We start from the raw sequence: 26,141 nt of genomic DNA, 5'->3' as shown, positions 1-26,141 counted from the left end.
CCAATACTTTCATGATTAACACGAATCTTTTATCAATTATTACACGACAAAGGGAGGGTCAGCACCCACGGCCCCTCCCTTGCTTTAGCAGGAGTTCATTGCTTCTGGCTACCACTAGGAATATCGTGTCATTGTTTTGTGGGAAACCTCTAACACGTTTAGCACATAACAAAGTTTCTTCTCATTAATACAATAACTACAATTTGCGGAATGTTGGCACCGCAAATAGCGTTGCTACACTGCAGTTGCTTCTATTCAAAAGGAGGGATGTTTGATTTGTATTAAGTCTAAATGCCATTTAACAACTAGTGCAAGCTACAATTCCATAGAAAAAAATTGCATTTTTCACATGCATGACATTTATGTGAGTTCGTGTAAAAACTTACAGTATATTTATGACAGCAAGAGTATATTCATATCCTGGAAATGACAGGGCACAATTGAAAAATGTAACTGTGCTAATCTGTTCATTTTATAATTATTATTTTCATTGCCTGTATGGGGCATTGAAATTTCCAACACAGGTTTTATTCCAGTGCTAAATTTCCCATCACTTCAGTTAGAACTTAATTAGAAATTATGACCCATATTTTATTACATGGTAAAATCAAGTAATTTATAATTTCTAACTTAGATTTTATGAAAGGTTGGAATTTGATATATCAAACCTACATTTAGGTGGATTAAGCGGGTTATAAACAACAACATTCAGGTGGGCAGGACAATGGAGCCAGAAAGCTTTTGGGAATATGTGAAACACCCTCTTCATCTCCTGACATATGTTGGGTGGTGATTTTATCCCTGGTGAGACCACTGTACTTCTGCTTTATTAATCATTCTGCTGGAATAACCTTTGTGTTTCTTATATTGGACCTGGAATCATCTGGGTGTTTTCACCTCTCTTTAACTAAGGTAAAAATTGACTGTTCAGCCCTTCTGATGGAGGCTTAGCACCTTGCTGGACCCCTGCTCCTAGCACACAATGAGAGGGAGGCAATTCCTTCCTGCCAGTTGCTCTTGCACAAAGCAAGATACAGTCTAGCCTAATATTTGTTAATCCACAGTCATCTGCCTAAGTGCTGTTTAGTGAAAAATATTGTGTGGTTTTGTATGGATAAACCATCTCTGCTAATATTTGCTGTTGCAAACTGTTACTGCACAGCTCTGGGAGGGTTTGTCTGGTTTGCTGCTGATATGTGTGGTGAGTGACAACTTTGGACAAAATGCAAACCCTACATTAATATTAATTTAAACTGATGGAAGCTAATGGACAAGCAATAATCAGCAGTTAACAACTGTAGTAAGCTGTCCACTCTAGCCATTGGATTTTCTTTTCAAAGATGTCTCAGAGGCACTTGACATCACATGTTGTTTAGAGAAAGGGAATTAATTCTTTGCTGAGTTACACTATGTGTTTAGGAAAAAAATACAGAAAACTTAAGGGCTTGAAAGTGCTAAGAAAAAAATAGTAAGGCTCTTTCACAACTGTTAAATGTTTTTTTGTAACAGAAAATGAGAGGCTGTCATTAGAAAAGTTCTGAAAAAATATTCTGAATAGTAATTTTAGTTTGAAATAAGCATGTAGCATCACAGTATTTTTTATGAAACTGTAACTAAAGTAAGTTAATAACTGTATAACCTGTTCACTTGGTGCGTTTACTTACTTCTGTTAATTAAATGTACTTTGTATTGTGTGCCCCATTTATTACATTCTGTGTCATATTTGCTGTGACTGCCAGGGAAGGGTTATGATAAAGTCAGAGGCAATGAAGATGGGTCCTCATCTAACAGGTGCTCCACTCCCTTTGTTCTTTGTATACACATATTCAAATCACCTAAGGCAGGGGACAGGATAGGGCCTGTTAACTCATTACTGATTTCCCTAGCAAATAAACCAGCAGCTGCAGGTCCAAGCCCTGGCTTAGTGCTGAGAAGGTGGCATTTGTGTGGGACAGGATGCTTTCATGGAGCCCTTTAGCCAACTTCTTTTGGGACTTGCAGTGCAAAATATATTTTCTGCTTGTAGGTAAGATACAGTATGATTATGTTTGATTTGTCAGTGTGAAAATGTGAATTGATTCTGTAAGATATATCTTTATATATTTAAAGATACTTTTGCTGTATTGACAGGTGTTTGATTTCAGGAAGGTAGCCTGAAAGCTTTTCATCAGATAGTGGCACCCTGTTTTGTGAGTGAAGCTAAAGTTTTAGCAGAACTGAACAAAAATGAATGCTATGCATAATCTCTATGTAAAACTTGGCATTGATTAAATATACATAATCTACATGTAAAACATGGGTATTGATTAAATACATATTATTACATTTTATTGAGTAACATATACATTGTGCATTATTTTTAACAAATAAGGCTGGACAGGTTCTGCACCAAAGATTAACAGAGGTTGTTACACACTTCTTTAAAGATTTGAGACTACACTGATACATTATTTTTCACTTCTTTATGATTAATTATTTTATATTAAGGTTTAAATGTAATTGGCATTGAAATTAAATTAAGCTCTTAGTCAGCTGAAGAATATCTCCCCATTAATAGTGCATTTGTTTGGTGTCTGGGTGCAGTTTATATAAGTGCATTTGTTATCCATGCAATGGATGAAAAATAGTTGTTCTATATACTTTGACAGAAATATCCTGTGAGCAAATGTTAGATAAGCTTATTTCTACAAACTACTGTAATTACCTTTTTCTATATTTCATTGGTTTTGTAAATGTCAACAGAGGAAATATATAATATTACAAATGTAGTGCATCCTCTAATCATTCATGTATAGGAACTACTTTTATCTTCTTTGTGAACCTCACAGTTCTAGTTTGTCACTTAGTTTCCTTGATTTTGAGCTCAATACCTTTTCAAGACTTTTGGCTTCATAAGGATTGATGTTTTATATGACAATTATTGGATATTTTCTTTAAAAATGAAAAATGTTTGGTTAATTAAAAACTGTAACTTTGTGGTTTATCTACTTTATTGGATATTTTTTACTAAAATCCTACAAGAGTTATTGTCATGCAAGCAGAGTGCATTAGAGTACAGGTTTATTCACCAGGGAATCTTACATCCTTACCCAGATATACACATTTTCTAGTAAGGGAAAGGTGCTGCCCATACTTCATATCATGATGGGAATTGGGTGCATTGGAGACATGACACAAAGGCACTGACCTCAGCAAATAAAATTAAGTCCTGTAACAATGTGGAACTTTCTCTTGGGCAAAACTCCCAATCCAGGGAAGAATATTCCCAAGTTTTCCATTTCCACAAGTGGAGGTATAGAAATTGTAACTTTCCTGGACCATTCATCGGGCTTGTTTGGGTTTTTTCCCCATAAATGAACATACTTGTGAAAAGAGAAAAAAATATTTCACTGATCTAGTGACATTCTGCACCAAGTTCAGGAGAATTTTTTTCTGGTGAAAAGCAGTTGAGAATCCAAACTCACTTTGACAAGGAGATGTGCATATTAAATTCAGAGAATGCTAAAACCTTGCTAGGCAGGTTTAAGTTTATGCCATAAACTCGAAAGTTTTGTCATAGTTTTTTATTTAAACTAAAACTGCAGCCCTTGTTTTATGTCAACAACAGTTCTGTTGTCCTTGCTAATACTGGTGATAGCTAAGTGAGATGGAAGCAAAGCACAGATCACTGAGCTCCAAATGGAGGTCATTGTGCTACAGTCCTTACATTATACAAAATTAGGTTTTGGAATTCTATCATCTCGGAAAAAAAGTTTATTATATTTTTAAAGCTGTAGGGATAGCTACAGTTTTATGGAATTTGGGCCTGATAAATATGAGTTTAGTTTGACACATTGGCTTGATTTTGCTATTAATATTAATTCAAGGATTAGTCATAACAGTCTCCATTTTAAATTAAAAATCAAAATTAATCAAATACAAGTAAATCATAGAACCCTCTAGGATGGGGAAGACCCTAAAGAGCATCAAGTCCAACCATTCCACTGCCAGTTCCACCATTAAAGCATGTTCCTGAGCACCAGATCTACACATCTTTGAAGTACCCCCAGAGAGGGTGACTCTACACTTCCCAGGGTCTCCCATTCCAATACCTGACGACACTTTTGGAGGAGAGGACAACCCTCTCAATAAAGAATATTCCAGACTGCAGAAGACATGGTCTCTGCTAAGACCAGAATATTCCACACTGCTTCTGTAAAACCCTTGCCTTTGACAGAACACCATTATCTAATTACATGCCTCAGGCACCCCACAAAATCACCCCAACAAAGCCAGAGAGAGTAACAAGAACTGGAGTTATCTAAAGCCATGCCTGGAGGGACTGAGGGGAAAATGAGGTTTCTGCCCTCAGCACCTCTGGTCCTAGCTAAAAGAATTTCCTTAATTGCAGATCAAAATGTCTTTCTGAGACACTACACAGAGCAAATTTTCAATCAAGTGGAACATAGTTAATTTGCCATTTCTATTTCAACAATTTTTACTTGCAAAGACAGTTTCCCAGCCCTGATTCTCTTTTCATTACTCTGTTATGCTGTTACCTTCTATACTGGTGGTCACAAGACCTGCTTAGAAACAGATCTGAGAGAAATATTATTTGTTTTCCATATTTTATGATTGCACTGTTTCTATTACTGGCATGTTGTCCAACAGCACAATCACCTATTGACAACTAAATAAACCCAGCAATTGAACAGCATGTACATAAAGAATGAGTGAGGACAGATCTTTTACAGATCTCTCTGTGTTTGAGATGTTTTTTACTTTATTCCAGTTGATCTAAAATTTGAACTGAGTGGTTATATAAATAGTAGGTAATATGAAATAGATCTCCAGCATAAAATGTTTCATGAAGGGTTCTACTGAGGAGTTACTATCTTCCTCTCTTTTTCAAGTGGATAACAGCAATTTAAAGCTGATTTGAACTGTAAGGTTGTCAGGGAGCATATTAATGTTTGAGAAGTGTTAGAACAACCAACAAAATGCTTAATTTCCTGTTACCCAGAATCTATCAAGCCTTGAAGAGTTGTGCAGAGTTAGAAATTGCAAGAGCCAAAGGCTAAAAATACTGTCAAAAAGGAGTAGGAGAGCAGGTTTCATTTTGATGTGCATCATCCATTTTCGGGTTTTCATCTAGAAAGATAAGCACGTAAATATCTCTGTCCTATATATCCTTCACTTCAGCCATTCCACATTTTTTCTACACTCTTCCTCTTTTTTTTACCTTGTTTTCCTGTCTTAGCTGAACCCCAGCCAGTCCTTTGCAAATTAAAGTCCATGCAGCCTGAAGCCCTCTGCCTGCTTCCTCCCTAGCCCCCATTAATGGGGACTTGCCAGACTTTCTGTAAAAGGATTTCACTGTCTTTTTGTATATTTCCCTGTTAGTATTCTGCAGCATTTTCCTTTGGCTTCTCTGCCATGCACTTAGAATTTCTGTGAGCTGTCTTTAGCTGAGTGTAATATTGCTGAGCTTTATGAAAAGGGAAGCCAGCCACAAAATTACTTTTTTTGGGGTAGATTCTGTTCAACACTGCTGGCTACCCATGAGCCAGTCCACTCATACTCCAGCTCTGCTCTACTACTTTGCATGGCCCTACAGACTACCTCTGACATTAATTACTGACATTACTTCTGCATCTGTAACCATTACCCCCTTTTTTTGTCTCCACCTTCATCTCCAACAGGTTTGCTTTGCCATTACCTCATGGCAATCGACTGTGCACTGAAATTTGATTATTCTAACCCAAAAGACATGTACAGATACCATATTATGCTACTGAATTGATTTTTCTTTCTGCCAAATAACCTAGGAAATTAAACAAAAATGAATCTATAACAATTTCTGTCATAAAGAATAATGATATGAAAGTAGGAAATGTAAGAAACAAAGTTAACTCTGCATTATTGTAATGAGCACAGTCAGATATTTTTCATACATTGCTCTTTCTGCCCTTCTCTACCCACCCAGCTCTTTCCAGGTAGAAATGCATGCCATGTACATCAGGTGGGAAGCTACTTTTTCATTACAGGTATTTGGAGGCATGTAAAGAATCACAGAATCTCAGGTTAGAGGGACCTCAGGGGTCATCAAATCCAACAAAAAATGATCATTAGTAGGAAAATAATAGATGGTGCATGGTGAAAACATTGTGTGTTGTCCTGGGCAGTGTCCTGTGTTTTTATGTAGTAGCAGATGGATTACTTAAATCACAGTTTTTACATTTTTTACTTTAAAAAGGTGGCTTTTTTTCCTAGGGTTTTTTAGCATTTGCAGCATGCTTTTCAGCAGTATTGAGCACATATCTGAGCAATCAAACCTGCAATTAGAGTCAATTGGATTTGCATATTCAACATACTAAAATGTTTTTACATGTGTTTTGAAAAATTGTGTCCTTAATATTTCAAATTGATCATTCAAAATGAGTCTGCATTTTTGCTGTTAATTTTTTTTGTTTAATTGTTTAATTGTTTAATTTTTTTTTGCTGGGCTTAAATTCTTCATCTCTGAATTCCTATCAGTTAAAATGCTGTAATGAGATCATTAATATCAATTCTTCACATCATTACTGTTCTCATGAGTGCTGTAGAAAAGTTAATGTGAAAAATCAATCTCTTAGTCCCAAGGCTAAAGCTTTAGTTTTTACTTAGTCTTCTACAAATATGTCTTAGGCCAGCACAAGGAAGAAATATTTTTAAAAATGTATGAGAAAGACAATGATTAACTGAGGAACAGCCTTTTTGCACCACACCAGAGACAGAATTTTTGGAAAACAGAATTAATCATGTGACTGAAAAATTCACTTCTGTGCATATCAACAGCAAGGGTTAATTCTGCCAGTGTCCTATAAGTGGAATACTTGACTATTGCAAGCTTTGTATTGTTTCTTGAATTTAGTCTTAGAGATACAGAGCAGTCAGCAATAATAATTATATATAGTTTTAGTCAGAATTCATTGAAGTTTTGCTTCTCAGATTTTCAGTCAGTTTCTCGGTATAATTGGCAGAGTACCTAAGAAGTTCCTCTGTAGCTGAACCAACCCAGAAAAAAATCCTAAAACTGAGTTTAAAATCCAAGACTGTTAGACAGTGTAAGACCTAGAAATAAGAAATATTTTAAAGGGAAGATATTTTGTACATTAAGGTAAATGTACATTATCTCATTTTTGTCAAACTTTCAGCATAAAAGATCCTTCCTTTGGCTTTTTGTATAATTTGAGGCTAGAGCTCTGTAGCCACATCCAGCTTCACCAAGGTCAATGAGCTCTTGTCCCTTTTGTACTTAAAATCTGAGTTATAACCATGCAAAAAATATAAGTTTTAGCCTTGATAGTTTTTTCACTGTGAGAATTTATCATATGAGTTTTCTGGGGTTTCCATTTGTGTTTTGGGTTTGTTGATTTGTTTGTTCTTTCATTTTTGTGCAGGGATTTGTTCTGCCTTAAAATTGACAGTACCATCTCATACCATCCACGGTATTGAGGGGCAACCACTTCATCTTTCTGTTGACTACAATTTCAATGCTACAGCTTCTGAAATCCAGATAATTTGGCTTTTTGAGAGGTCTCAAAGTAATCCAAAATATGTGGTTGGCTCTGTAAATCAAGGAGTAATTCCAGACTTGGAATACCAGGACAAGTTTACACTTATACCACCGAATGCATCTTTGAGGATTAATCCATTGCATCTCAGTGATGAGGGGAATTACATTGTAAAAGTCAATGTCCGTGGAAATGGGACCATAGCTGCAAGTCGAAAGATTCAAGTAGCTGTTGATGGTAAGTTAGAAAAGATAGTATCTTCATTTTGAAAATACAGTTACAATAGTTTTGGTTCTTAGTATCCAGTTACAATGGTGTCTCAGTTAATGAATTTAATAAATACATGTTAACAATTAAGTTATGTTGTTTTCTGCTGCTCGAGGGAATACTAAAATATGTCATCTTTAGGCAAAATTAATACACTGATAGATGTTTCGATATTGTAAGTAAAAGAAGCTGAACAGGTATAGAAACATTTAAGATTAAATTAGACAGACTTCTAAAAAATAAGATTTAATAAGTTTCTGCTGTGCTATCATGAGGATGCATTGAATTTCAAATAGTCTTTTTCCCTGAACAACTTTACCTACTGTAATAAAGCTAAGCTATTGACTTTTGCTGGCGACTGTAGCCCAGTGCCTGTAAAAGTAGCCCAGATCTGAATTCATAACCTACTGAATTTCTCTCTTTAGACTCTGCTCTTTGTACTTAAAAACAAAAACAAACAAACAAACAAAAACCCAAACAAAACAAAAAAACAAAAAGATTACAAGAGACTTCTGTAATTCTTCTGTAATTTATGGATTTTACAGAGGGAAACCTGTAACTGTTTGGCTTGGAAGGAATGAGATGAATGACACCTTGAGATGATGAAGTTGTAGCTGCCATTTAACTCCCAAACTGCATCCCCAATCTGCAGAATCCTCATGTCAGATCACCCAGATTTCAGTGGTGCCCAGTGTGGGCAAGGCTGTGGGCAGTCATGCTGAGAGGTCACACACTGTGGGCAGTGTCATGTTTTGTGCTCTTTTCATTTCTGTGGACTTGGTGATTTGTAGATGAGACAAGAGGCTGTGGTACACAACTGCAGCCTTTATCCTATTACCAGTAATGTAAACAGTCTGGTTTTATTTATGTCCCATAACAATTCTCTCAGTCACCAGCTGAGAATATGGCCTTCTTTTTTTAACCTTTAGCTACATTTAAGAGATAAAATGTGAAATCTTCCAGAGAGAATGATGATTTCTGTTTGAATCATCTTGACCATGGAGACTGTAATATAAGGGCGTGTCACTTTAACAACTCTTCATATCTCTTTTTTTTACAGTTCCAGTCACAAAGCCAACTGTACATACTGAACCATCTTCAGGAGTAGTGGAGTATGTAGGGAATATTACCCTAAAATGTACTGTGGATAGAGGTACAAGAGTAGTTTACCAGTGGATGAAAAATGGGAAGCGTCTTCATGCTGGCCCTAATTATACCTTTTCATCAAACAATGCTACACTTCTAATTGTTCCTGTAGTAAAAGAAGACATTGGGAATTACAGCTGTCTGGTATCTAACCCTGTCAGTGCAATGGAAAGTGAGATAATTGCACCAACCATATATTGTGAGTATATTAAATATTCATTATTATTTTTGTATGAACAATTTTGCTGGAAGGAGTGCCTCCAAATATGAAAACAGGCAAAAAATCAGTTGAGTCAACATTGCATGTGAGCTTGCATTCAAAATGAGCTTGTTTGTAATAGCTCTAATTTAAAATGGGATAATAAAATTATTCAGTTTTGTGTAGTTGAGAAGATCAGTCTCAACTGCAGAATTCAAATAGAAGCCACAGATGTCCTCAGATGTGACTTGAAGGAAAAAAGTAATGAAATGGTTATACATGGAAATGTTGCTATAAATGGCGACACCAAATACTATCAAAAAGCTAAGCACAGAAGTACCAGGCTGAAGGACTGGTGTCAATGGGTTTCCTCAAGATCATGTCAAGTCAAGTCCTTTTTAATCCTTCCATTAATGACATGAGAAAGAAGATATGGAGTATCTCAATGAAGTTTATTTATGATATTAATGGGAGGACTGAATGACTTTGACAGAGTAATAAAGCTGGGATGAAATTTGCTAGTAAAAAAATAAATGGGCATGCCCTTTCAAAGAATAAAGAACATGAACTTCTGCTGATAAGATTGAGATTGATTAGAAAATAATCAAGGCAGTGAGCCTAGGTGATTGAGCTACCACAAGGTATCTATGAACTGAGTGTGATTCAGGCATGAGAAAGACATATTTAATTCTAGGGGAGTAGGCAATGGATTTCCAACAAGGAATGCTAATGGCACACAGAACACCACATGTACAATACTTCATGCAGATGGCAGAACACTGATCTTGAGCTGGGAAAAAAGAAAGACAGAAATGGAGAAGAGACACAGAGACCTCAGTTAGGCTTAGCAAAATTAGAGCTGAAAGAAGTGATTGCATTCCAGATGGGAAATCAAATGGGAAATGTGAAGGAGCAAGAAAAGTTGCATAAAGACCATTTTTTACAGAAGAATAAACCATGAGGTAGCCAGGTATTTTGCCTGAAAATGAAGGCACCTGAAAAATTAATTGAGTTGAAGGAAACAAAAAATTGATTTAATTACTATCTAATGATTATATGATAAATCTTAGGGCCTTCTCATTCTGGTCTATGTCAGGAATTCCCTGTACCTCCTCAATTTTCAAACAGCACATGCTACACATATGTGACCTGCTATGCTCTAATCCTCATGTCTTCAGGAGTTGAATTATCCTTCTCAGAGGAGAGCTGAAATTTGGAAGGCCAGGAGCTACTTTGCCACCAGTCCTATTCAGATATAGTCAGTTTACCCAATGGCCCAGTCTGGGAGGGACACTGCAAGGACTGGAACTGGATTCCTGTCCAGCCAAGGGCTGGTGCTCATTCCTGCTTTCTTCAGGTGCTGCATGGGCAGTTATGATTGCACTACCAAGATATTCAGAACCTGCATCTCATATCTCTAGCTCTCATCTTTCCCTCCTCCTCCTCTCATCTCCTTACATCTCTGATTATCTGTTCTGCTAGTTGTTTGGGTTTTTTTGTTACAACTTGGAAGAATTGGATAAGAGAATGACTTGCATTGAAAGTGCTGGGCGTCTCTACACTGCACCAGGAGAAGAGAAAAAGACTGCCTAAATTAGCAAAGATTAAGAAGTACATTGTTAGATATGAGCTGATACAAGCTTACGTCAAGCTTATAAAATTAGCAACAGTGCAAGCTTGAAGAAACAGTTGCAAAGAGTCCTAAACAGGGCAAATATTAATTGAGCTTCCATCTCATTAGACAGTGGAATCGTGATGAACAAGGAAATAACCAGCACTGATAGAGCTTTAACTTATCTTTACTGTAATTAAAAATAAAAACAATCACATTTTTTCCTCAAGGTAGCACATTTTTATATGCCTGCTTTTGTAGAGTCACAATCTCAGCTCACTTATGTGCTTAAAGTGCTAAGAATGAGGCCTGAAGGTGTATGAATGCAGTTCCTTTACCGTTTTTCTCACTTTATTGAGCTGTGAATTGGCCTTACACAGGTCTGTCATCAAAGAATACCTACATAGAGCTTGACAACACCGTATCCAGCCTGACAGCCTTCTTCCCATGCAGTAAGGTCAGGTCAGGCTAGCAAAACATCTCCCACTTCTGTTACCTTTCAGACAGCTCTGGTTGTTGCACAGCCCGTGTTAGAGCTGGATTTCTGGCCTGTTGTACATAGGATTTCTCCAGAGCACTGATAACACTAGCAGATGTCTGGGACACTTGCTCTGACCACATGTGTGCCCTTCCCTCCCAGCTCTGCTGCTGCTTCCTCCCTTCTTCCTCACTCAATAACACATTTTTCAGCAAATTTGAAAAATCTTCACAAGTTCTAAACTAGAAATCTGATTTTGACCTATTGTTTACCAGAATTTTAAAATCTCAAAGTTATTAAGTGTCAACATTTCTTGATCTTTTGCTCTTTAAATGGTTGTGATGTACAGCTCTATCAAAAACCTTGAGATTCACTTTTTTCTCAGTGTGTGTAAATATTATTGTATATGGATTTTCAGAATGTCTTTGATCAGAACTGAGGGTTTGCTTTGTGCATGATATAAAATCTAAAAAAAAGTTTTAAGAGCAAACAATGCAATGCTGAAAGACTGCAAATACCTGTGGTATTCTCTATATCTGAGTCAGTGATGAAAATTGGGGTCTTACTTCCTGAGCTCTATGGAGTCACCTAATTTGGTTCAACCTTTGTCTGCAGAAGTACTTTGTCTCCCAGCTCCCAGTTATCAATAACAATCCAGAGCAGGCCCCAGGATCTCTCTCTGCCATATGTCATTGCTGTGGGGGAGTTACTGGACGTGATACAGAAAAGGTCACTCACGGTAAATACCTGCCATCTGCTTGGAAACTGTAACAGTCTCGTAGTGATAGGAGCAATTGGAAATATTCCCACAGAGCAGTAAGTTGTTACTCAGAAAGATTGATTTATTATTTTACACTTCATTTAGTTAACTGGTTTTACTGAGACAAGAGGCAGTTTTCTGTAGAGAACAATACTGGAAAGGGAAAATAGAGCTGAGGGATCCATGAAGGCTGTCATTGTGGGCTTTTACTAAGTATGAAAAGTGGGTTTTAATTCATGTCTTATTAATATTATCCTGTTTCTCCATTAGTTATGATGATAATTCAGCCTGGAACATGGCTATTGCAGTCATTTGACTCAAGAACAAATTATTTCAAGACTGGAAGAAGCTGCTGCCCTGTATGCTGCAGCAGACACTGTTGTACTGTGTTGATGGAGTTGAATTCAGCAGACTAAGTGGGATTTTCTGCCTTAAGTCTTTCAAAATATAGAATATACCTAGTACTAGTGAGAGAATAGTTAATTGCCTGCTTTTCAGAATCATCCTTGAAGCTTTGTATATGTGTCAGTTACCCATTGTTTAGGGACCTTGATGTACCCAATGACCAGGAGAGCAGAATATTGCTCCAGGCAAAGCAGAAGAGTTACCTAATCCTTGTGTTTGCTTCAGCAAGGAATGCCACCTTTCAGATTTTCCCAAGATTTGGCTATTTAAGATAACCTCTCTTTTTCAAACTTACTTCCCTAACCAGTGTTTGTATAATCAGTGTTTGTATAATGATTTCTTTGAACTTGCAACTTTCATTAAAGTATAGTTCTCAGTATGCATCTCTTCATGCTGCAGTTATGATACATATAAAAAAGCAGAACTCAGTTCTGATTCTTTTGCAGACTGTGGCAAACACCCACTACAGTGAGGGGGACCTGGAAATCCATCAGCTATTCTTACCATTAACCTCTGTTTACACATATCAAAGTCATATTGCCCATGAAAATAAAAGCTAATTCTCCTAAGAAGGGAGAATTGGATTGGAAGAACACTTGAGTTGCTCTGAAAAGTTAAAAAAAAGTATGCTCCTGCCTTTAAATAGTTTTTGAGAGGCTTTATTTAATTTATGAAAAATGTCAAAGGCTAGTACATCCTTTCTCCTTTCAGATCTGAAAAAAAAAGGGAAGTAAATACTTATGAGAGGCAAGCCCCTGTGAAAAGCTCCCCTTCCACAGAAACCTGCAACCCAAGTGAGGCCAGACAAGCCAAAACAGTGGGCTATAGGTCTGTACTTCACAGAAATGGTCAGCCAGGGTCAGCTGGCTCTTGGAGACAATAAAGCAAATTACTCAGGAACTGCAGAGCCTGTGAGGAAGCAGCCCAGCATCTAGAATTTAAAGAAAGGCCACGATTCTTCAGAGTGGCCACTGCAATGTAGGTGAGAGCATTCATGCTGAAGTGGATTTGTATTTCATTTCCCAACCAAATATTATGCATGATGTTGTCCATTCCTTAAAATGAGACTGCAAAAAGCTTGCCATTAAGGAGTAAGTAGAGAAAATGACAATTTTCTGTTGTGAAATATGGACATTTACTTAAAAGTGAACTAAACTAAGGTCATATATGGTAGTCTATAGTCTCTTGTCTAAGCCTGAACAAACAGAAAAAAACACAAAATGGGCTGGTTTGTGCTGAGTGCTGGTGACTTAGGTGTTCTTGAAGAATAAATGAGTCTCATTAGAAAAAACAAACAGTAAATAGAAGTATGAATCAGAGGATGTTCTAACATCATCCTGAATTTCCTGGTGGGAATTAAAGTCTGAAATATACAAGAGTGCAGCTTCATGTAGCAGGGATTTTCCCATTCAAACCCAGCTACATTATCTTAATTCTTCCAGACAAACACAGGAAGATGAAAATATTACTGGATTCCACTGTCTGCAATGGGCACAGTACTGTGCCCATTTTGTGCTATACAAACCTGTAAGAGTTAGTTTTACTGATCTTCAGGCATCCTACCAAAAAGATATTCTGCATATTTTCTTCTTTTGCTCTGTCAGTATTAAGTCTTTGCATTTTTGATTATTCATGTAAGGCCCCAGGGAGTTAACAGCATTAAAATGATTAGGGTTTGGTTTTGGTTTTTTTAAAACTAGAAGAAGTTATTTAATAAGGCACACTTTGGTTATTATATTCTCTACATAAATTTCTGTCCTTAAATAGCTGTAACAATAATTTGGACACGTAAAGATATAAAAGCCTCCATGATCTGAAATGTTCTAGTAAAAACAGCATGAGAAATATTCTTACAACATTTAAGTATATTTTTCCTTCTCATTTTCCTATGCAGATTACTCTAAAAATAGTCATCTGCTCAATTTTTTGAGTAATGAACACATGACTATAGAACAACATATGCTTCTTGCAATTAAATCCAGAAAATTAACTTTCAGCACAAAAATTTGCTCTTGAAAAAAGCATAATTACAGTAGTAATTATTTAAGTGTTTTTAATTATTTAATTAAAGTGTTATTTAATTATTAAAAGTATTATTTAGTAGTACAAACCTACTAAAATGGGGGGAAAGTTGGAGTTTATTCTAGCAGTCATTTATAGAAAAATTTTTCTGGATTTATCTAAAGCGAACCCCACTCAATATTATGCCTGTTAGTTCCTTAAATAATTACTGTACTGTAAATTATTTCAGTGAAAGTAACATTACACAGCGTATTTGTTCACTTTTCAATTTGTAGGGAAATTACTTATGCCAGTAATTGAAGTAGAAATCAAATATGCTCCTGAAGAAGACATGTTCCTTTACTTCATAGAAATCTAACTGATTTCAGTTTTCATTCTTTTTATCATACTGAGAAATACATAGAGTCAAGCTTTTTCCTTAAACAGCAATTTGACCAGTATTAGGTGGGTGTATCCTGAGCTAAGCCTAGCATAGATCCAGTTATTGAACTGAAAGCCTTTTCATTGAAATGACTGAATGCCAGCCATTCTGAAGGCTAGTCTAACTTTAATATTCTACCTTTAGAGATACACTTTTGATGAAATTTTAACCATATACTTTGATTTTCATTTTCTCACTGTATTTCCCTTTTTTCCCCAATGCAGATGGACCTTATGGACTTAGAGTCAAATCAGACAAAGGTCTGAATATTGGGACAGTGTTTACAGTTGACGTGGGGGAAGTTGTACTGTTCGACTGCTCAGCAGATTCAAATCCACCAAATACTTATTTGTGGATTAAAAGGGATGACAATACCACTCAAGTAATCAAATATGGACCCCATCTGGAAGTTGTATCTGATAAAGTGGCCCAGAAGACAGTCGATTACATGTGCTGTGCTTTTAACAATGTGACTGGAAGACAAGACCAAACTCACTTCACAGTTGTTGTTATGTCTGTAGGTAAGAATGTAACTTCATTACTGTAAAGTGTAGCATCTGAGTGGGCTGTTTTCAGTCCCAGAAAAGGGAAGTGATTCTTAGAATATGTATCAAAATTTAGGTCCTGCTAAGAGTATAGTAAAGGGGCTTTTGGACATTCTGTGGGATACAGGTTTTACTTGCAGTATGACACAGCTTGGAATACAACCCACTAAGACACTGTAGTTTTGTGGGGTTTTATTGCAATGTTCATGTAAATTTTTTCCTTGTCATATTTATGAATCTCTGGATTGATTGCTGGGTTCTGAAGAACACATATCTGTGTTTATCATACTCTAAAACCTCAGCTCCTGTATGATTGTGTTCATTAGCAACGAAGCAGTTTTTCAGAAAATCTCCAGAACCATAGAACAGTAAACAAGATATCAAAGAAGTCTGATATCTCTTCTCAATACAGATGGATACTTCCAGATAAGGAACATATGCTATTAATGTTAAACAAGGTAGACTAGATTGCCTGTTAGAAAATTTAACAAAGCAATTTCACTTGTGCTGAGCAAAGAGCTAACAAATTTGTTAGTCTGGTAAACAAGAAGAGATGCCCATGATTCCAGCTACTTACTGCTTCATCACAAATCCAGGGCTTTCAGTATGCTGAAAGGAAGATGGATTGCAATTTCATAATTAGAATACTGTATTTTAAAACTAAGCATTGTGTTTAGTACTGAGAGAAAATGCAACCAGAACTACATGTCAATAGAAATAAACATGGCATTTCTCCAGGAAGTTCATGTAAGATTTGATATTCAGCTGAGATTTCTTTTCAAGGGAGGAAAGACCCCACAACTTCATGTTTAGTTGCACTTAAAATAAAACATTTTCTAATTACATATATTCTACTTAAATCTTATTAAAACATTTTATCCTAAGTATTTAAAAATACAAAAAGATAATTTTCACCTTCTTCAGCCATTTTCTTTTTGATGAGTGTTTATTCAAACAGCACTAAATGGAGATGTCAAGGCTACATTTTGCAGAGTAGCACTATTTCTAAAGGGTAGAAATTCACACACAATTCATTCCCAAGGCTGCTGCTCAGGCTAAATTCTGATTGCAACTGAATAAACATACTAAGCAAAGACTATGAAAATGGTCCATTTTCCTTTTCCTTACCCCCGAAATCCGAGATAGAGAGCCTGGACTATGGCATTCAAAATACTGGAAACCCCATTTTCAGTGGCAACAGAAACTCTAATGTTTCAGAAGACCTTAAATAATTTCCCCATGGTACAGCTGCTTAATTAATCCTAAAAATTATCAGAAAAACAATTATTTTAATAAGTTACAGTTATATCAATAATTGCACTAAGTTGTTACTCATTTTTAGCCAAGATTCTAATTATGAGGTATCTCATGAACACCAGTCATCACTCAGTTTTCAAGATTAGTCAGCTTGAGTGTGTTAAATGCATGCAAAGAACATGTCTTTGTTTATTGAGTCTACATTTGAAATTTCTCACTTTAAAGAGCAATTTTAAGGATTCATCTGATTCTCCAGCATTTGAGCTTTTTATTCCAAAGGAAAGCAGTACACTGAAGGACTATTAAAAAATCGGTGAAATTGCAGTGATTTATTTTCCCATATCTTTAGGGCACATCTGGCTAGAAATCCTCAAATTTAATCTTCATAGAAACCACTGCACATGTAGCCAGCACAATGCCAGTGAATTATATAGTAATTCATAGTAAGTAGATGTAAGCAGTTCTAGCCCTTTGCACAGAAGTTCATCAACTACTGGCAACACATCCAGCTAAATAATATACATTATAATTGTACTAATAAATCTGGCACTAGCAGATATGCAACATAATTTACCTGTATGATTTTTGATATGTCCTTTAATTACATGAATTATGCACTATTCAGAGCAAAAGGAGCAAATTAGGAGTGCACAAGCAAATATGTCTGCATTTCCTAACTTTCACATTCTTGTCTTTGCAAATTCACTATAAGTGTTTTCCATGTGCTTTTAGGTATGTAATTATATGCAATTTGTGTTTGTGTTGTATCATAAAATCCTGCTGGAAAAATCCTGCTAATGATATAGTAATAATCCTAATGCTAATATGCTAGTAAAAGACCTGAGCAAAGGAAAGAAATATTTTGAATATATTTAAATATATAATTATATATATTTATATACAAACAACATGGTGGAGTCACCATCCTTGGAGGTGTTTAAGGAAAGCCTGGACAGTGCCTTGTTGATTCTTGATCATAGGTTGGACTTAATGTTCTCAGAGGTCTTTTGCAGCCTAACTGGTTCTGTGATTCTGTTATAATTTATTGGTTTCTGACATGCTTTGATAGAGAACCAGACTGTCAGTGATCTAAAAATCTTTAGAAAAAGTCTAATGATCTTTTGTCTTCTCCTACTACTAGGGGGGGTTTTCTCCAATCTAGCCCAAGTTGCTCTCTCACCCTCATTTTTGGCAGTTCAGTGTCTGTATACCCCAAGTTATAATAGGCATCTTCTTTTTTTGATTCTGTAATTTGTGGATTACATTTCCTGACTTAAATTTAGATCTAGGCACTAATCTGCTTTAAAGTCTCTTATGATATTCATATAATTGTTTTTTCAGTTCAGGAGATCTGTAGGGAAAAATAAATATTACTAATTCACAAGACCCAAACTTTCATCTGCTTTGTATTTCTGTGCAGGTTTATTAGCTTCAGAATAATTTTAAATCATGCATTTTTCAGTGTCATTGTAGCACATTGTAAAGAACAAGGAACTAAATACAGTTCTCATCTTCTTTGTCACAGGATTGGAAAAGCTGGCCCAGAAAGGAAAATCTTTGTCTTCTCTTGCAGTAATAACAGGAATTTCATTATTTTTGATCCTAGCTATGACCTTTTTATTCCTATGGAAAAGATATCAGCCACATAAAGGTATGTAAAAGTTAAGCACAATCCAGTTCTTCTTTTGGACCATTGGAGTGAAAAAAATAATTTCTTCTTCTTCTTCTTTTCAGTGATACAACAGAAGCTACAGAGCAGGTATAAAAATAATCCATCTTAGGTCTAAAAGTATTTTCCACCCAGAGAATTGCATTTTATCATATTAATTTTCTTTCCTTGGCTTATGACGTCAAACTGAGAAACATGTTTATGTTTTCTAGGGCAGAGGCTGATTACAGAAAAGCACAGGCATTTTCAGGTAATGATAATGAAATAAGTGTGGGCATAAGGTCAAAGTCCATTTCTGAAAAAGAAAAATAGCATGCCCACATACAGAAATAACATTTTTAAAAAAGAAAGAAAAAGAAGAAAAATGTGTTTTTACATTGGGTTGCACACCTCTATGATAGCCTAATTAAGATAAGACTTAAATGAGAAGTCAGCATGCCTAGAGCTCATAGCATTATGTACTGTTGTCTTGAATTTTACCTATTAATCCCAGTATTCTGGGATTGGAATATTTGTATTGCACTGCTGTCACCAATATGGTTAAATCAGTGTTATTCTGGGATAGGAGTAAGAGGTGATACACCATGGGAAGATTATAACTGAAAGTGTTCATGGCATCAATTGGTATCAAAATTATGAGTTAATGATATTGCAGTATAGATCTATAACCTTCTGTTATATTCTGTACTGTCTTTCTCTGTGCTATCAGGACACAGAGTGGTTTTTTCACTGCCTCTTCTCCCTCCACAATTTTTCCCACATGATCCTAGGCAGGAGATGCTAAACACCAGCCATCCTTTGAAAGGATATCACTTTTATTCCCATTTCTTTCTATCACAGTATCAGAGTAGACCATAAACTGCTACATGCACTAGTATAGGGAAATATATGAAGTTTAGGAAGGTACAACTTTCACTTGAGCACAGAGGGTCCATTAAAGTGTAGAATTTCAACATTGTCATTAGTTTAATGTGGAATGATGCCCAAGAGACAAACAAGAGCCTCACATCTCCTGGACACTGGGTAGGTAGAGGAAGAGACTAACTACACCTATATACAAACTTTATCTGAAGCCCCAAATAATAATGTGGCACCTATTGGTACCATGTTCCCTTTTATTGTTCTCAGAATTGTAAAACATTCAGGTGGTACTGCCTCACTACACTGTATATGCACTGAGTTTATTAATTCACCCTCTTTTCTATGGGAAAAGAAAGTAAATTGGTCATTTTAGCCTTCCAGAATAGAGTGTGAATGCCTCTACCAAAATCGTTGCTGAGGTTAGCAAGAGGCTGCTCACTTGGTACAAGGTGTGAGAAATCACCAAGTACGATGCACACCAGCTCTGTAGCTGTCCTGCCTCACTCCACACCAGTTTAGGAGCTGGGCAGGGAAGTGATCTAAAGCAGATCACATAAGCAATATTAATGTGTTTTAAAAATTAGGGCAAAAAATCTTGCTAGTCATTATTTTCCAGGTTCATATTACATCTCTTTTTAATTTTTGTTCTAACTTTAGGACATGAAAGTGCTTCAGATGATTTTGGGATATATGAGTTCATCACTTTTCCAGATCTTACCAGCGGTTCTAGGGTATGTGATTTTATATCATAAACAGTTTCTCTTCTATTTCTCTAGGTGTACTAAATATCTGTACCAGAATCCTTCTGTAGATTTGCTTCTGTTGTTTTGTTACAGATATCTGTATGACACCATATTCATGGCTATTGTTTACCCAGTACTTGCTCTTCCATTCCTGTTACTAATTCAGTACTTCATGAGCAACATAGTGAAGTAAGGAATAACCAAACTCTAAAGACAGCAATCTCCACTCAACTACCCTATATACAAAGAATATTAAAATAATATTAGTAGTGTTGGGTACTTGGGTAGCCACTTGAACCACTTGTATTACACAGACAAGTGTGCTATTGTGATGCCATTTTCTCCCTTCACCCTAATATTTCTACTCATGCAACACTCAGCCCTGGCAGTGCATAAAATTGTCAGGGGATTATTTAAAGTGTAAGTTTAAGGTAAGTCTCAGTTGTATTTCACTAAAATTATTAAAATTATTGTATTGGTTTTCATGTATTGTTGGGGAGAAGTTAAGCAAAGGAATTTTGCTACCAGAAAAAAAAAAACCATCCTGCAACACTTGCTGTTTCCTTGCATTGTGTCTTTGCTGACAGTACTGCATAGTAGTTGGAGATCATTCTGATATGGTGTAAAAGGACAAAGAAAAAAATCAGAAAAAGGGACACAAAATTTAAGGACAATGGTAAAACTGGGATGAAACAGAAGAAAGACTTTCCCTTTGCTAGGGAAAATTGCCAGCAATGTAATCTTGTAACTTTGGAGGGCATCAATCTGGTCAGGTAAGGGAGAGCTTTTAAAGCATGGTCACAGGGTCACATTGTCACACCTAATTTGTTTTTATGATTGGTACTCATAATACATGATGTCAAAAAACAGTCATAGATTAATTTATTATCTTCTCTGATGGAGTTAGATGTTTGAAATACACATTCACAGGGCTAAAGTGCTACTGCAAATGTTAGTGGAGAGGACAGACTTTTAGAGCAGCAGAGATAAAAGACTTTTAGAAAACAGAGCATCTGAACTGCTTCTGTTACAGTTTGTGCCAGTAAGAGTCTTATCAAGTTTAGAGATCAGGCCCTAGATCATTATAACCTTAAGCACACTGTGATATTATACTGAAGAGGATATACTTAGATTAAATAAATTCTTTACTGTGAGAATGGTGAGGCAACTGGAAGTTGCCTCAGTTGCAGATGTCCCATCTCTGGAATTTTCAGAGTCAGACTGGACTTTGAGCAACCTGGTCTAGTAAAAGATGTCCCTGCCTATGGCAGAGGGGGTAGAATTGGATGATCTTTTGGGACTTCCGACCCAAACTTTCTATGATTCTGTATCCCTTATGCTGATTGTATCACAATATCACATTGGATCAGGATCGGGGCTTTAGTAGGTCAGGAGATAGAGAGCAGTGGCAAGAATGACAGGATGGATGTACAAGCAATGAAACTTACTATAATTTCCAGTAGAATTTCAAGGAACAGGAGAAACTCCACTGGTTTATGTTCAGCTATTCAAATGTATAACATTGCAGATAAAGTCAGCATTTGATCCACTGATTCATTTTAGTCAGAGAAAGGGGAAAATAAGAAAGTGGAGATAATGAAGAACTAGAGGTTGGTTATAGGCAGAAAGACTGGTAATTCATTATGGATGTGGAGTCTAGGTAAATCTGTTGTCAGCACATAAGAGGAAATTAATATATTTAACATGCTGAACAATCAATATTATTACTTGATTTATGGAAATTCCATGCATTTCTCTCTCTTTGACAGGCCAGTTGGAATTTTATACTGAATGCATGCCCTGAATATTTACTGCTTTTTTACTGTCTGTTCTCCTGCTTTTCTCTTTATTAAATATTCCTTTCTTGAAATGTGGTGCATTAATATAAATTATTTGCTGTATTAAATGCAAAAGCTGCATCCTAAATCTTATAAGGGGCTAAATGAATTTAAAACTATTGCTTGTCTTATTATTAATGTGGCAAGAACTTACCCAAAATGAAATGTAAACTAGCAGAGATTACCTGTTCAATTCATAAGCAAAACCTTGATGAAAAGTTTAGAAATTACAAGTTACATTAACAGTTTAATTCCTGTTGAATCTTTTCATATTTGTCCTTACAGTAGGAATACACTTTGTTGGTTTTAGGTTTCGAATCAGTCTGTTCCTGGCCCTGACTTTGTCACAGGCCAGGATCTGCTGAGTACGGTTTATGAAGTAATTCAGCACATTCCTGAGCAGCCACAACAAGACCACCAACAGTAAGTTACAGACTGTGCTCACTCACATGCTAGCTCAAAGACAAATACTTTTGCATCCAGAACAATTTACATTTCTGTAGGTGCTTTTTGATTCCACTGAGAAGATTGTGGAAGGAAAGATATAAGCCACCTTAATTCCTACACCATTTCCTATCCAATCCCCCACTTTTCCTCAAAACTCCAGTCTGTTGTTTCATTATGCCAGTTTTGTTAAAAGTGTAAAAAACAAAAGGTAAGATCTTCAAACACAGCTTCAAATGAAAATTCCCACTTAATTTAATGGGGCACTGAAACATCTGTACTTCTTACTGAATAGGTTAAATATTCAAGCAAAGCAGTTTATTTGGTAGCATAGCCTCCAGACCTCTCAGCCATGTGCCAAGTAGAGTTATAGTAGGGATTTTGCAATGTTGAAATTGGTCAGCTGCAAAATAATCACAAATTGTCAAAATAGTCACTGAAATACTAACAGACTAGTACTAGAGTAAGCAGTGTCTCCATAGCAGAAGAGTTCTTATTGTGTGGTAGCCTGGCTGGGCTCAGAAACACTTTTGCTGAGTTAAATACCAGGAAGGTCACAGCATTGTGCTTTGTGCTTGTAGACCTGTATATAACTTCCTAGCATAAGAAGGGTTAATACACTAAAATTTTTGTAATTGTGGTATAGCTGCCATAAATCTGTTGTGAATATAGTTATTCTTACAAATTAAGAACAGCATACAAGACCTTATTTGGTAGCAAGCCTGTTATATATAATTTTCTGTGGTTTTTAATGTGTTCTGTTTCTTCTATAGTTGAAAAAAAAGAATACACATTTTTAACAATATGCTAATCAGTTGGCTGAGAAATCACAATGTTTATGTAACTGCATTAGCATGCAGTACTTACAGTACAAGAAATTTCATTATATCTTAGGTTATGTCTTCAACTGTGTGTCCAAGTTGTGTATATAAACACAGCCATCCTTGTCAAAACAACCTGGTCAGTGACAAAGCAACAATGAATGATAATGATGTTTTCGTTCTGCTCAGAATTTTTTCACTTTGATCCCTAAAATTTTTAAAGCAAGATGTTAAAAAAAAAAAATTCATAAAGTATGCATTTTCTTATTCTTCCTCTTATATGTCTTCCTTCTCAACTTTTTCTGATATATTACCCTTCTGAAAAAAGAATAGATGCAATAAAAAGGTAGCTTGAACTTTTTGACAGTTCAGATTTCAACTTAAACTTTGCAAAACATATCCTGTAGTTGTAAAGGACTCGTTTGCATAAAGCAATTTTGCTGCTCTTTTAATATTTCATATTTTGAAAAGGAAACAGGAAAATGTTTTCACTAGTAGCACAAAATCTACTAAGTATGATGCTGGGCAAACTACTCAGATTAGAAGGACCACATTCATGAATTTTCCAATTCCTGACCTGCTGAGAAGGACACTCTGAGTGATAAATAAAGATGACTAAGTCAATACTGGTGCTTACAGCAGGATGCTTCAATTTCACTATAAGGGAGAAAAAAAACCACCACAGTACAGAGAATGAAGCTGGGAAAGTAATTGCAAACTCCTGTAGTGATAAGTAATGATTACTTATTAATGAATCCCACAGATTTTTTATGCAGTCAGCTGTACAATAATCGGCAAAAATTCATGGGAATAATGATACAAAACTTGCCTGCACTCTGCTCATGGCAGGAATCTCTCTTTGTACAACTCAACAGATATTACAGGAGCCAGACAGATTTGTTAGTTAAGTGGTCACATCATTCTTATTTATAGTGCTTCTAAATAGAACTGCTGTGATTTCACAAATTTATTAAAATAAATATGTAAACCAAATCAGTGAAAAGCAATGTTTAATTCTCAGATTTACAGTTTGAGAATCCTTCAAATCCTGTATTTGAATTAATTAGAACACCAGAATTACCTGGTGTTCTCTCTCTTGCTCTTAGGAATACCAATGACAGTACCAGAAAATTACAGACTAGCCAATGCCTAACACCTGGGAATAGCTTTTTCCACTTTTCATCATGCCTTTATGAGCCTTTTTATCCTTTTACCCACACATGCACGTATGCCTCTGACTGTCTGAATAATTACAAAATTTTAGATATGTCCCAGCTCTTAAAAGGTAGAAACACTACAGGAAAATAATTAAATTCTTTAAATCTCTTGGGTTTGGACTGACAGACTTATAACTTAATTGCAGTCAAAACATGAGGTGACATGATAGCTGGCTTTGCATTTTTACATTCATATGCTTTCATTAGTTGCTTTTCACAACAGTCTTATGCAGACTCACCTCCTCTGCTCCTCCAAAGAATCAAAGGGAAAACACAAAATCAGATTTTGGGGGAACTGTTCTGCTCCATGTCTGGGCTCCACAGTCACAGGGAGTTACAGGATTGTCGCATACTCCAGTATTTCATTAAACAGGTTCTTTTAAGCCATTTTGGTTTGATTCTTTTCCCACCCTTGGACATTTTTTTTAAAACTAAATGTAAATCCTTTGACAAAATGAACAGATTCTTCCATGTATGGAAGAAATCCAAAGATGTCTGCCACAGCTAATGAGCAAGAGGTTTAGCCAGCTTTTACATATTATCACTGACAGCTCATAACTATTCCACTAAAAACTACTTGTAACTTAGATTGCATTTTCATTCCAAATGAAGATAATTTTACACCATCTTCCTCTCCTCTCATCTATACTGTTTCTCACATATCAGTAATTTCTGCTCTGCCAGCTGTCAAAGAGCAGTAAGGATGCAAAGCCTTGCATTTCAGCACAGGCTGTACTGTGGACTGCCCTGGCTCAGTCCATGGTTACCACCACCCTGTAGCAGGTACATTACTGTTGTACAATATAAGCAGCTTGAAATATCTGTACAGAAAGAGCAGCAATGCAAGATGCCACATTAGCCATTATGTTATTTATGGCTCAAACCTGTGCTCTCTTTTAAGAACTAGACATCCTGTGCATACTAAAAATCCAGTCAAAAATCAGTATGTTGCAAATATGTCCCCACAGTTCTTCTTCAGGCTGAAGAATTGTGTTTAGAGCTGCTGGTTTGCTTACATGTTTGCAACAGTGCCTTTAAAGAAAACAAAAACAACACTGAGGACAAGTGTTATATATAACTATATGTATGCTCTTTCCTAGATGTATATGAAGACACAGGAAGAGGAAATCAAAGCATCTGAAAATACCAAAACTACTGCTTCTTTTTTATAATATATTGAAGAAAACACTGACAAGTCCAAGAATAGCAAAAGCTTATGCCACCTTGTCTTAAAACAGCAGTTTTCTTCAGACTGACAATACCTTTTCTTGGGTGCTCCGAATTGCTGATTTCTTGATTATTTTTTCCTTTTTTAAAGTAATAATTCCTTGGAAAATAGGAATATTTTTTATTCTTTTTTTTCCCTATCAGTGAATACAAAGGACAAAGGGATAGCTTTAAATATCTACTATAAAACTTGCACCTTTTTTAAAAAGCAATCAGCAGAAGCACAAGATTCCATCCATGCTTGTTTTATTAAAAAAATAGAAAACAAATAGCATACAGAAAGTTCTTTTATTTGGGTTGACTTTCACAAGGGAAGGCCTCCATACCAGCATGACAAGTAATAAATGCAGTATGTCAGATTTCAACGTAAATTTGGTCATAATGACATAAGTCATTCCTTTAACTAATTTAATGTGATTTGTCAGGCAGTTACAATAATGTACATATGTATATTATTCAGAATAATGTGTTCTCATTAAATTCTGTTTCCTTTGCATTTGAACTGATTTTCTATTTGCTACTGAAAAGCCTGTTTCTCATTGACTAGGAGAGTAAGTAATATTCAAGTTATTTCCAAAAGCTGCAGAAAGTTCAGGCTATTTGTACATTAAAATAATTCTCAGTGCAAATGAAACCAATCTTACTCTAAACATTTTGCCACAAGTCCCTTTGCA

At 35.9% G+C, this 26,141-nt stretch overlaps 1 protein-coding gene across 1 annotated transcript; it reads left to right on the top strand.

Annotated features, from left to right (window-relative positions):
- The first annotated feature begins 1,826 nt into the window (after positions 1-1,826).
- Positions 1,827-25,596, top strand: HEPACAM2 (HEPACAM family member 2). The gene is made up of 10 exons (XM_079301035.1): positions 1,827-2,026; positions 7,422-7,772; positions 8,863-9,147; positions 15,070-15,366; positions 18,173-18,298; positions 18,382-18,406; positions 18,529-18,566; positions 19,835-19,908; positions 22,069-22,181; positions 25,341-25,596. Exons 1-10 carry the CDS (start codon positions 1,957-1,959, stop codon positions 25,348-25,350), a joined length of 1,389 nt encoding a protein of 462 aa, XP_079157161.1. The 5' UTR covers positions 1,827-1,956; the 3' UTR covers positions 25,351-25,596.
- The last annotated feature ends 545 nt before the right edge of the window (positions 25,597-26,141 follow it).

Source organism: Erithacus rubecula, assembly GCF_903797595.1.
Source record: "Erithacus rubecula genome assembly, chromosome: 3".
Taxonomy (NCBI): domain Eukaryota; kingdom Metazoa; phylum Chordata; class Aves; order Passeriformes; family Muscicapidae; genus Erithacus; species Erithacus rubecula.
This window is presented reverse-complemented; position numbering and strand designations above follow the sequence as displayed.

Bases quoted from the DNA above. Each gene is read 5' to 3' on its own strand.
- HEPACAM2 (XM_079301035.1), top strand. From the start codon at position 1,957: ATGCTTTCATGGAGCCCTTTAGCCAACTTCTTTTGGGACTTGCAGTGC. The intron at 15,367-18,172 runs GTAAGAATGTAA...TCTTTGTCACAG, and splicing joins AGTTGTTGTTATGTCTGTAG to GATTGGAAAAGCTGGCCCAG. The intron at 18,407-18,528 runs GTATAAAAATAA...TATGTTTTCTAG, and splicing joins CAACAGAAGCTACAGAGCAG to GGCAGAGGCTGATTACAGAA.